We start from the raw sequence: 12,063 nt of genomic DNA, 5'->3' as shown, positions 1-12,063 counted from the left end.
TTAAAGGACTTTTCTCCAGCTAATGCCTCTTCTTTGCTTCCGTGTCCTGAGGGGTAGCTAGCTACCCTTGTGCACTTGCACTGAGCAGAGTCTACCACCTGGGCATTACAAAGTGTTCTTCTGGGGGATTCATTGTGAACAAGTCTTGCACACAAGCACCTCCATATGGTTACCCACACTCAACATTTCATATTGCCTGATACATGTTTTCATTATTTTTGATATTTAAGTCAGCACACTGACAGCTCATAGGCTTCTTTCTCCCCACCTTAAGCAAATCACCATTTGCTCCCCTGCAATCAAGTCTTGGTCAATGACTCTGGAGCCAACTGAACATCTTCCTCTCCATGTGAGCCACTGACTCCAAAAGCCACTTGTCATTTTGAGAGAGACTGTCCTCCAAATGGTGTCTGTGTCAGTGGGAAGTGTGCGAAGGTCACTTTGACCCTTATACCTTCATCCTTCATCCCTATCATGAGACCTTTCAAGATCTGAATGAAATTCTAGAATCTCAGTGCTCGAAGAAGTTACTTTACCTTCCCCTCCCCAATTCCATCCATGTTTGAGTTCCTTCACCAACACCCTACCTCATGGCTGTCCAAACTCCTGTAGAGCACCTCCTGAGATCTGATCACCTAGGGGAGCTCTACACACCTCTCAGGGTGTTCTGTCAGAAAGGCCTTTGCTCCTTCATCCAAGTTTTCAGATTACAATAGTGATCTCTTAAGTCCAAATTATTTTCCTCTTAGGAGAAAAGCAAGAAATACTGGAACCTCTGCCACAAGAAACAGAACCTGGCTTAGACATTTACATCAAGTGAGGAAGAACCAAAAAAATTCATGTTTATTATTCAGAGCCAAGAACTGGGGATGTAGCTCACTGGTAGAACTCTAACACAGCATTCTTGAGGTCTTGGGTTCAATCCTCAGTACTCAAAGGGGATAAGGGGGAAACAAACAAAAGATGATTGCAGTTTCTCTAAAAGCCAAACCTGAGTGCGATAGTTCACACATAGAGCCCCAGAAGTCAGAAGAACGAGGCAGGTGATTCAAAGCAAATTCAGAGCTGGCCCTGAGCTACAGAGTCTCACTGTCTCACTACCAAAACATTTTAAAAGTCAAAATCTATCCAGTGATTCCAACCTTGCCTTTGCCTAAGGCTATGGAAAAGAGCGCTGTGGAAACAGGAGAGAAATGTTTGTTAGAGAAAGCTATGATTAGACCAGAAAGAAAAAAAAATAATTGGATACAGGAAAGTTGCTTAGAGAGCAATGGAAAAAGAAAAAGAAGTGAATTGGGAAATGGAAAAGTGGGGTGGAGATGAAAACACAGAACTTCCAGGTTAAGGTATTGCACTTATTCTTGTGCCAGTGTGCAAATGTATTTTACTGGCACTCATCCCATGGACCTCTGCAATGAGCAAGGGGGCTGGCAGGTACTACTGGGAGGATTGAAGTCCTGTTGCTTTGTATGATCACAGCTAAGCAGTGGACTTCATTAACAAGGCTGTACTTTGATGTTCCAGAGACAGGCATTGAGACTTCAATCACAGCAGCCCCTACACTTGGGAATCAATGGTGCGGGAAAGGATGGGCTGTGGTGGGGAGGGGGGTGGGGGGGTAAATCGTGAGGCAGGGACAGAGGCCAAAGGTATCGGGACGCAGTCATCAAGGTTGCAAGTAAGAAATGATTGGAAGCTACTCACTAGAAAGCCTTGTCTCCTGCTCTGCATGTCACACACAATGCTGGCATGTGTCAGCTGCTTGGCATAGCAAGGTGTCAGGTTCCAGGCAACAAAAGTGAATACGAAAACCATCTTCGTGGATTCCATCCATACTGAGAACCAAAAACTGCTGCCTGGGCATCTAAAGGCCAGGCTTTGAACCTGGCCGTTTGCTTCCTGAGCTTCCTGTCATTGGCCCTACATTTGTATTGTCTTCAGAATGGGTCAGTGGTGACTCCCTTGATAAAATCAGAAGCATCAGCCCCTTAAGGATGGTCATTCTTGCAAGGAGATTTCTCCTCATCTACATACTCTCACTAGGCTGGGAATGGGTGTCTGTTTGGGCATTTGTTCATTCAGGCAACAAGCATATGTTTAAGTTCTATATTGACCAAATCCTGTGTGGGAACTATGGAGCACAATAAAAATCATTTCTTACTTCACCAAAGTCAGTCTAGTTGAGGAGGAGACCCTGGTAATGACTAACTCTGCTATGATGCAGATTAAAGTTGGTGCTACAGTAGAAATCCAATCCAGTTACTACAGAAAAGCTATTGGTTTTGGCCAAGGCAAGGGGACTAGGCTTCCTGAAAGATGTGTTGTGTGTAAGTTGAAACTTGGAAGATATATTTGTGGGTAGAAGAGATGGATTGGGCCGGGCGGTGGTGGCGCACGCCTTTAATCCCAGCACTCGGGAGGCAGAGCCAGGCGGATCTCTGTGAGTTCGAGGCCAGCCTGGGCTACCAAGTGAGCTCCAGGAAAGGCGCAAAGCTACGCAGAGAAACCCTGCCTCGAAAAAAAAAAAAAAAAAAAAAAGAGATGGATTGGGGAAAAAATAAAAGATGGAGAGCTAGGGAGAGAGGGGAGAGAAAGAGCATACAGACATCATCCTAATCTAAGGAAACAGCTTGAAAATACTTCAAGTCCTTGGCATTTTCAACATTGCTAGGACTACAGTATATGATGTCTGGAAAAAAATACATGGGCAGTTTTCCAGTTAGAAAGCAGGGAAACAAGAAGCAGAGAAGCTGCTAAGGACTTAGGACTCTCTCCCATAGGCAGTAGTGAGCCATCAAAGAATTGTGAGGCAGGGGCAAACGTGCTCTCACGTGTGTTTTTAGGAATAGAATCCTGTCTTATTTCTAGCTGTCACAAAAGAGAACATTCCTTCCTGAAACCCCGCTACACACACACACAAAGCCGAGCGTTGGAGAGAAACAGGTATCTTCTATAACTGGGGCGTTGAGGACTCGGTCCAGGGCCTGGGCTGAAGCAGAGGGGCCAGCATCCACTCTTACTCCCCAGGCTTCCAGGACAGAGCTATTCTCTTTTTGGGAATATAACTTGACTCATGACACATCCAAATCAGTACAATAGTGGCCCATGTTATGATAAGATTATATAATAAAACCGTTTGCTATTTTCTAAAAGATTAAGTGATCTCTTGAAGGATTCTTAACTGCCAAACAACAATATAGCGTAGTTAGTGTTTCAAATTCTTCAATTTTATATTAGAAGGCTAAGCAGCCAGAGCCATAGCTGAGGGCTGATGGCATTATCTCCTGACAAGGAAGTTATCCTAGAAGAGAATATATTGAGTCACCAATTGGAATTTGAGAGTTGGAATGTCACATATGGTAGCAGGTGATCCAAGTTGCCCAACAGTACTTTTAAGACCTTTCCACCCTATGTACAGAAAAGAATGCCATCAAATTTTTCCCCCAAGGATATGGAAATTAATTTGAAGGACTAGCTCAATCAGAAATGTTTTCTGAAGTTTTCATTGAGTTTGCAGTGTACTCTTACTCCATCATACAACCTTACATGGTTTTTAAAGACATTTTTCAGATGTATTGATGAATTGTGTGTGTGTGTGTGTGTGTGTGTGTGTGTGTGTGTGTGTGTGTGTGTAATGTATATAGGTGCACAGTGTGCATATGGAAGCCCAAAGAGGCCTCAAGAGGGCATCAGTATCACCCTGGAACTAGAGTTAGAGAGTTAGTGGGTGCTGGGAATCAAACCCAGGTCCTCTGCAAGAGCAGCAAGTTTCTTAACCACTGAGGCAGCCTTGAATATTTTTCTACAAAGCAGTGTACTTTTCCTCTACTACATCTCTGGGAAGTATGCCATGGTTTCTATGCCCATAGCCCAGTACAAGTATAACCTAAAGATATTGTATCCCAGCTTGAAAAACAGGTCTATTATGAGAAAGATCATTCCTCCTGAATGGGGACAATCAACTGTATTCTCTCAGCACTCTATTCTTCTAATAGAAATAATCCTCAGTTATAACTGAGGATGTTTACAGGCTGGAATTAGCAATTAAAAAAATGAAGTGGCGATTTCACTGCCTAGCCCTGTTCCAGGAGGGGCCATGAGATCAGATCACTCCCGGGTTTTACAGTCAGTTATCAAGTCGGCAAAATCGAGAGCTCACTGATTTGTCAATAAGACATACTATGAAATGGCCTATTCTCAAAGGGATCCCATTAGAAGAATTAAAACCCAAAAGCCTGAAGTATGCCTGTTTACCCACATCTGAACTGTGAAGACGAAAAGCTTCATTTGCAGAGCCATTGGCTTCTGCTTTCAAGTCCAAGTCCCCATTTCATTCCTAAAAGTTCATAAAGGAGGTGGGGTTACTGTGGCAGGAAGGGGGCTTTTGTTGTGGTTCAGAAGACAAGGAAACCAAGATCTGTTTGGGAATCAGAAACCAATAGCAAAGCCCCAGGATATCCGTGTGAATGGGCAGCAAAATGAGCAGTGTTGCAATGAGTGCCGTTTCCTTGGAGATTGCCCCCAGTTTTATCCTCTAGGGTATGCCAGGCAATGGCCTGAGGTTTCACATACCCAAGTCTTAACTGTACGCAGCAAATGGAAAACACAGGGATGGATGGCAGTGCTGTTCTGTTGCTATATTAGGGCCAGATTGAAGCCATCTGCTGGAACAGGCTTGGCAAGGAAGAAACCCCCATGCTTGGCTTAGCAGTAGCATCCTCTTCCCTGCCATTTTTAATTTTAAGACACAGTCTTCTGCCAAGGATGACCTTGAACTTCTGATCTTCCTGCTTCCACCTCCAAGTGCCGATATTACAGGCATCTGCCACCACACCCAGTTTACACAGAGCTGGAAATCGAACCCAGCGCCTTGTGCATTTGAGGTGAACATTGTTACAACTGAGCCTCATCAGTAGCCTCCCTCCCTTGCCATTTTGAGGGCAGCCAGAGATGCCCTTGGCCATCAGTGTAAGTGAAGGTCCTATAGCAACTTCTTGGTGCCCATTTACTCAAATGAGCATTTGTTTGTTGTTATATACTCAGGCCCTCAGAGGCTTTGAAAGGGCCCCGAGACTGATCACATTGGCTGCCAAATCTTTCTCCTCCACTGCCTGTGCAGGCCTGCTTGAAGGACCATCCCTCAGATACAACAACTTCTCTCTCAAAGTTTTGTGGGCAGTGGCTTTGGTGAGGGTAATAACCATGGGTTAGAAACAAAACCAAAGCAGTGCATCATGGATCTATTTATTGCCAGGATCTCTCATCCAAGATTAGGAAGTCAAGAAGCAAGAGAATTCAGTAGCTTATGATTACTAGGGAAATATCCCGAGGGAAACAACTGATTGACCCTGCGTCTATGGGGAGACTCTGTTGGAAAAGGCCACCTTGGCTATTGTGAGTAAAGGAATGATTACAGCCTGCAGCAGACTCTGCCCCTTGTCCAGGTCCCAAGAGCCTTGAACCCAGAGAGAAATAGAACTCAAAGGAAGTGTAGGGGTCATCAGTTCAGCACCCTGACTCGCCAGATGGGGCAGCTGAAGCTCACTCAGAAGGAAATGCCTTGTCAGAGGTGAAGTAGGAAGGTTGTGACCAAGCCAGGCCTTCAATCTAGACTTCCAGGCCCCTGGGGATGCTAAAGATTCCTTGGGGATTCCAGGAGGAGATTTTTAATAACCAGGACTGAAGGGTTCTCCTCTCAGAGCTTTGCCCAGTGCAGAAAAGCTTTCCAACACAAACAACAGGCAGCCCCTAATGACTGACTGTTATTTTAAATGGATCATCTAATCTACAACACAAAGGCCACGAAGGCGGCGAAATGAGAGTCTGGGCTGAGTATGTAATTAGTACAGATAGTTGGGTCTACCCCCTGGGCATAGTTAAACTGATTACAAATAGAAACAGACTTTTAGATGTAGCTTGGGAAAAAAAAATCTCCTTGCTGGCCCTAAAGGTTCTCACAGAAGAGTCACTCTAAGATAGAAGCAATGTATGTCCCTGTCAAAATATACATCTAACGTGATGAAAATATAGTATGGAAATCATTAAAAAAAATATGAGTGATTTCAAATAAAATCATATGTGGTGTTTCTCATATGTCTAGTTTATAGCAAAACTGAGTTATTTAACTTTTTTTCACATGTGCTACTCACTGGTCCCCAGCTTCTGTTCCCACGGGCTTCTTGCTTCTTCAGGACAAGATGCCTGAGTCTCTCTGGCTTAGGCTTAGGGTTGTGCTTCACAGAGATAATACAGAGATCGGATTGTGCATGCCCTGTCTCGGAAACTGCCAGGCAGCCCCCGCCCCCGCTATCTTTACAATCATTTTAACATTCCTAACCCACATATTTTGGCCCCAATTTGTCCTTCTTGCCTTACCTTTCACCACTATTACCTCCCATCACAAATGCATGTGTATGTGCACACACACACACACACACACACACACACACACACACACACACATCTGGAGAGTGTGTACTCCATCCCCTTACAACATAGAGGTCCCTTGCTCCTATTGGAAATCCACTACCTACAGTCTCAGTTCTTAGTGGTCTTTCTTTTACTCAGATTTTCCTTTTCCTGAATTCCCTCAGCTTGTGTTTTCTTGATTGCTTCTATTTCAACGTTCAGGTCTTGAACTACTTCCTTAAAAGCCACTTCAGTGAGCCCTGCTGTAGTCATCATCATGATTCCTGATGGAGAAAGCCAAATTGGCCTAAACCCTCCCGGATAGCTCTCTTTGGGGCTTTAATCTCTCCCCTTGGTAATTTGCCCATGCCTTTACATGAGTCCTTTCTGCTTTCAGAGGGATGTCAACTTGGTTTGTCTGTTGATGTGGTACCCTTGCCACAGTGTGCAATCCCTTGAAGTAGTTGTTAATCTTTCCTCAGCCTTCTGCTTACTCTTTGGGACATCTTCCATAAGACATCTTCCATAGGCTAGCATTGTTTGCTAAATGAAATTGGATTCTATTTCCTCCGTCCAGGAATGTCCCTATTTATCTTTGACCAAAATCCTGTTTTCCCTATCTCCCACAATACTCTCTTATTGTTCTCAGCTCTGTCTTTCAGCTCTAATCCTCGTGGTGGTGGCCTTGGCCCAGAATGTGGCTTTGCTAGGCTTCCAGTCAGTGTACACCGCAGGCAGGGAACTGAGGGATTGAGTGATAAGACTTCTCTTCTGAATGGAGAACCTCGGGCAATCTCTAGCCATAACTTAGAGAAGAATATTCTGAGAGGCCATTTGGTGGCCTAGATTTATGCTTGGGATCTAATGGCCTTAGCCATCATCACTCATTTCTTAGGAAACACAACTGATAATTTCCATGTCAGATCCCCAAATCAAGAACTCTGCACTATTCTACAAAGTTTAACAGGGTTTCTTAACTGAGTATGTGATAAATTTGAGGTGGAAACAATGCCTTTTTCTCATGCTTTGGAAGTTCCCTTTTATGATATACATTCAGTAATTGAGATTTGTTTGTTTTAATGGGAATCTATTACTACTTAGTCCTGCAGCATATTTGGTATACAGAATTCTTCAAGAAGCAGTAGGGTGGGGCTGCAGAGACGACTCAGCAGTTAAGAGCACTGGCTGCTCTTCTGGAGGACCCAAGTTCAATTCCCAGAACCCACATGACATCTGTCTGCCACTCCAAGATCTGACACCCTCACACATACATGGAGGCAAAGCACCAATGCCTATAAAACAAACATAAATAAATAAATAATTTTTAAGGAACAAGAGGCAGAGGCAGGATGATCTCTGAGTTCGAGGCTAACCTGGTCTACAAAGCAAGTTCTAGAACAGCCAAGGCTGTTATACATGGAAACCCTGCCTCAAAAACCATACACACACACACACACACACACACACACACACACACACAAAAAAAAAAAAAAAAACACTTTAAAAAAGAAGCAGCATGTTTATGGTCAGGGCCTGGGTTCAGATAATACAGCTACTGGTTACCATGGAAACATAGACCAAACCCACTACCCTGAACTTGAGCTTCCTCACTTGTAAAATGGGAATACCTACTTCATAAGGTTGTAGGGAAGGTTAAAGTCAATGAGATGGTACAGCTGAATACTATAGCACATTATCTAGGAAACACGGGCATTCAGTAATTTAATTCGAGATCATTGTTATCATTTCCAAGTATAAGGTCCAAGGGAAACGATTAGAGGGCCACAGACATGCTTGCTGCACAAGGTTGAATTCAATCCTTAGAACCCGAAGAAAGAAAAGAACCCACTCCTGATACTTGCTTTCTGACTTCCTGCTATGCATCTAAGCTCGCACATGTCACACAGCCTAAGTACATAATAAAAACATGTAAAGTAAAACTTGCATTCAAAGGATAAAAACGACTGGATTGAGCAGAAGTGTTGCACCTGCTCTGGCTGCTACAGTCATCAGGGCTGTTTGGTGTTGGCGGATTATTTGAAGAGTCAAACTAATAGAGGAGGAACAAAGTGGGAACATTAATAGATAGTGTTTCATCTTGATGTTGGGCAAGAGTCATCCAGAAAAAATGCGAAAGCGATGCTGAGAGCCCTCTCATTCAGGTCAACCCTAAAAATACCCCTCTTCGCTTAAGTGGCGAAGCTGCCGTGGGACTCAAGGCCTGGCTTTCAAGAGATCAGTCATATGTGTTCTCTGCTTTACTGAAAGCGGATCAGGACCTAAGCCTGTGCTAGCCTTGCCAACCGACAGCTGACCCCAGCCATCTTGTGCACCCCACATAGGTCACCTTTCAGAGAAAGAGCTCTGGTCTCCAAGCAGTGTTGCTCTTTGTTCTTTCCCCCTTTCATTTTCGTCCGTCTGGCTGTCTATATGTATGTACTGAGGAGGATCTGGATTACAGCCTGCTGAATTACTTCTCCTGAGCAATAGAGTTCCCCCAGAAAACAAATGTGAATTACTATCAGCACTCAGGCAAAAGAAATGTGCTTCAATTTTACAGGTGTAAAATAGAATCTGATTTATAGATATTAAAAGCTAGGTCATCATCTCATTGGGATGCAATGACAGAATTTAAAAAAAAATTACAAGATCAAATAATACTTGTTTTGGTTAATATAAGCAGATAATCCAATAGAATACGTAGAATTCAAATTAATAGGAAAACTATCAATACCTATCGCACTAAAAGGCAAAGAATGTAAACTATTACCCATTGAGAAATATAATTAATAAGCCAAAGCACAGAAAAACTTGATCTACACTGGTGATTAAATATATGCAAATTAAAGAAACCTTGAGGTAAAATGTCTTGTTTCTTCAGATGAGACACATTAAAATCGGTTCTCCCATCATCCTTGGTAGCTTTATAGATTGCAATAGCCTTTTTGGAAGGTGGGGTCACAGCCTGTGAAATCAGAGCCCCTGGCTTTGAGCTCCTTGATTTTGCTTCCTGTACTAACCCATGCCAGCCTTAGAGCTGTCCTGGTCTTGGACCCAGTTCTGTGCGTATTTGGGACCAGTTGAATCCACACACTTGCTTCCTGGGACTTCCTGAATATTTCCATGGCCTGTAATAGGAGCCCTTCCTTCCTCTCTGCGCCTTCCTTCGGTAGAATCCCAGTCATTTCCTCTGGGCCTGTTGGTATGCCTCTCAGTGCCCCAGAGGGATCTCTCTGGCCCCTGGCTGTGGGAGAGTTGGCTGGGTGGTGACTCACTCACATCACCTTCACAAAATACTGACATAGAGTCAAGAAAAAAACAAGGCAGTGGATTGGATCTGGAGACACAAATTTGCAAGAAACTGACCCCTGGGCTGGGAATCTAGAATTTCACATAGAACCTCCGTCTGCTTAGGTTTGCCTTCGAGGGGACTTTTGTATCAGGCCAAATCAAAGACATCCTGTTTATTTTCAGAATCATGTACATGTCTCATACATAACAAGCAAAGAATGCAAGACTTTTTTTTTTTTTTACCCACTGGCTTCTCCTTAACCTTAAATCACTTGGCATCAAATTATATCCTGTGTTTTCAGGCACGTCCAACCAGAAGCCTCATACACCTGAAGATAGCAAGGAATGCAGCCCAAGACAAAAATCACAAACTTATTGAAACCATTAGGAGAGTTTGGGGTGACTCTTTTGGAAGGGGGTAACTTGATTGAGTAGTTCTCAATGTGAACTTTGTAGGTAACAATGCTGTATCACAATGTCAAAAGGTGGACATGCTTGCTCAAGAGATGGGACTGTTTGGTGAGGTTTTATTGCTTTTATGGGAGAGGAAATTATATAAAAGAGGAAATATTGGGGGAAAAATAAAGCTTTCAACAGCAAATTACCCTGTCCTTCAACATTAACTCATATTTCCTGGAATAAGAATATCAGTACGCTGTATGGGGCTAAGAGAAAATCCATTACATATTTCCCACTCTCCCTCCCTCGCCAACACACAAGGACAGATATGTTCACCCGCCTAGCACATTTTGATGTAAGTTCTGATGAAAATGGCCTTCCCTTCAAGGGTAGAGATCTGCCTGGGAGATGTTGCAAAGGACCAGCAAGCATCCTGCTGTGCTGGTGGAGCCAGAGCCGAGAGGGAAGCCCTGACTGACTCGCTCCCCACGGCTGTGCTCTCTGCCCGAGAGCACTTCTGGCCTTCTCCTGGCACACCACACCCTCTCCTTCCTGCCTCTGGAAGCCCTCCCTTCCCAAACCAAAGAAAAATCCAAGTGGGAGCTTCTCACCCGTCCAGCCAGGGGCTGGAGCCTGGGAACAGTGTAGACCTGATGGGGTATATACTCCTGCAACTCAAATCCACTTTCTCTTTTGGCAGAACTGGCATATGATCTGGATGTGGACGATGCTCCAGGGAACAAGCAACATGTGAACCAGAAGGACAACGAGATCACCACCTCTCACAGCGCGGGGACCATGCCGTCCCCACTGAAGATCCTGATCATTATGGCCATCTATGTGGCGTGCTTTTTTTTCCTGGTGCACTGACGTGCTAGTGCCCCAGTGCCTGTGCTGCCCTGCAGCACCCTGTGGTCCTCCTACAGAAAGGGGGCCACCTTCTTTTTTTTTTTTTTTCTATTTTTTTTATCTTCTACGCCTCCTCCCGCCATTAATTAGAAGGCTAAACGTCTTTCTGAAAATCAAATGGCATTTTTATGAGGAAGGTAAATTTTAGTAGTAAGGTAGATTGTCTTTTTGAAAAAAAACAAAAAAAAAAAAACCCTTCAAGTTGTGCCAAATTATTTTCTTACATTTGACTGCTACAACATGGTTGTCATGTTTCCCTCTTTTCTCTTTCTCTGCATGGATTTCTTTGAAAAAAAAAATAAATAAAAGTTCAAATAAAATGATGTTTGGGTCCTTTTTTTATAAAGCGGTCGTATGTTTCCTCTCCCTTCCTCCCTATTTTCTCTCTCATCTGGCTTTCTAGTCAGTGTAATCCAACTAGGATCCAAAAGGTCCTTGCAACCACTTCTTTACCTCTACCTTCAAGGCGAGTAGGAATGCTGACCTCAAGCATTAACCACTCTTGATGAAAGCACCCCCTCTCAGTGGTCCATGCCCGGTCTCCATTGAGAAACCCTAGCATGGACTGTCCTGCCTAGGAGACCGAAGGTGGCTCAAAAGCGTTCTGCCGTGACCTCTTTCCAGATTTCCCTTCTGAACTGAAGAGATACCTCCGTTGATAACAGGCTTGCCTCACAAGTATGAGGACTTGAGTTCCATCCCCAGAAACCACATGCAGAGAGCAAGGCATGGTTGGCTTGTGCTCTCAATCCCAGCTCTGAGGAAGCAGAGACGGGCAGAACCCTGAGCTTGCTAAGCCAGCCAGCCTAATCTACTCAACGAGCTCCAGGCCAGTGAGAGATTCTGTCTCAAAAAGCAAGGTAGAAAGCATCTGAGGTGTCCAAAGCTAACCTCTGGCCTTCACATGCACTGGCACACACATGTACATCAGCATGCGTCTACACCTACACCTACACACAGATTTCAACTAGAAAAGCTTCTGTGTAGGTTATATGCAAGTCATAAAATTAATATTCCCCTTTTCTCTAAGCTCGAGGTGGACCCAAGTAGTGCAAA

At 44.0% G+C, this 12,063-nt stretch overlaps 1 protein-coding gene across 1 annotated transcript in view; it reads left to right on the top strand.

Moving 5' to 3' along the window:
• Positions 1 to 11,306, top strand: part of Gpc3 (glypican 3) — a 340,901-nt gene extending 329,595 nt beyond the window's left edge. The window contains exon 8 of the mRNA XM_028887089.2: positions 10,799 to 11,306. Within this exon, the coding sequence (XP_028742922.1) occupies positions 10,799 to 10,968 (170 nt within the window). The 3' untranslated portion in view covers positions 10,969 to 11,306. The remainder of the gene's footprint in view (positions 1 to 10,798) is intronic.
• The last annotated feature ends 757 nt before the right edge of the window (positions 11,307 to 12,063 follow it).

Source organism: Peromyscus leucopus, chromosome X (assembly GCF_004664715.2).
Source record: "Peromyscus leucopus breed LL Stock chromosome X, UCI_PerLeu_2.1, whole genome shotgun sequence".
NCBI lineage: Eukaryota > Metazoa > Chordata > Mammalia > Rodentia > Cricetidae > Peromyscus > Peromyscus leucopus.
The sequence above is the reverse complement of the archived record's forward strand: the minus strand, read 5'-3'. Positions and strand labels throughout refer to the sequence as shown.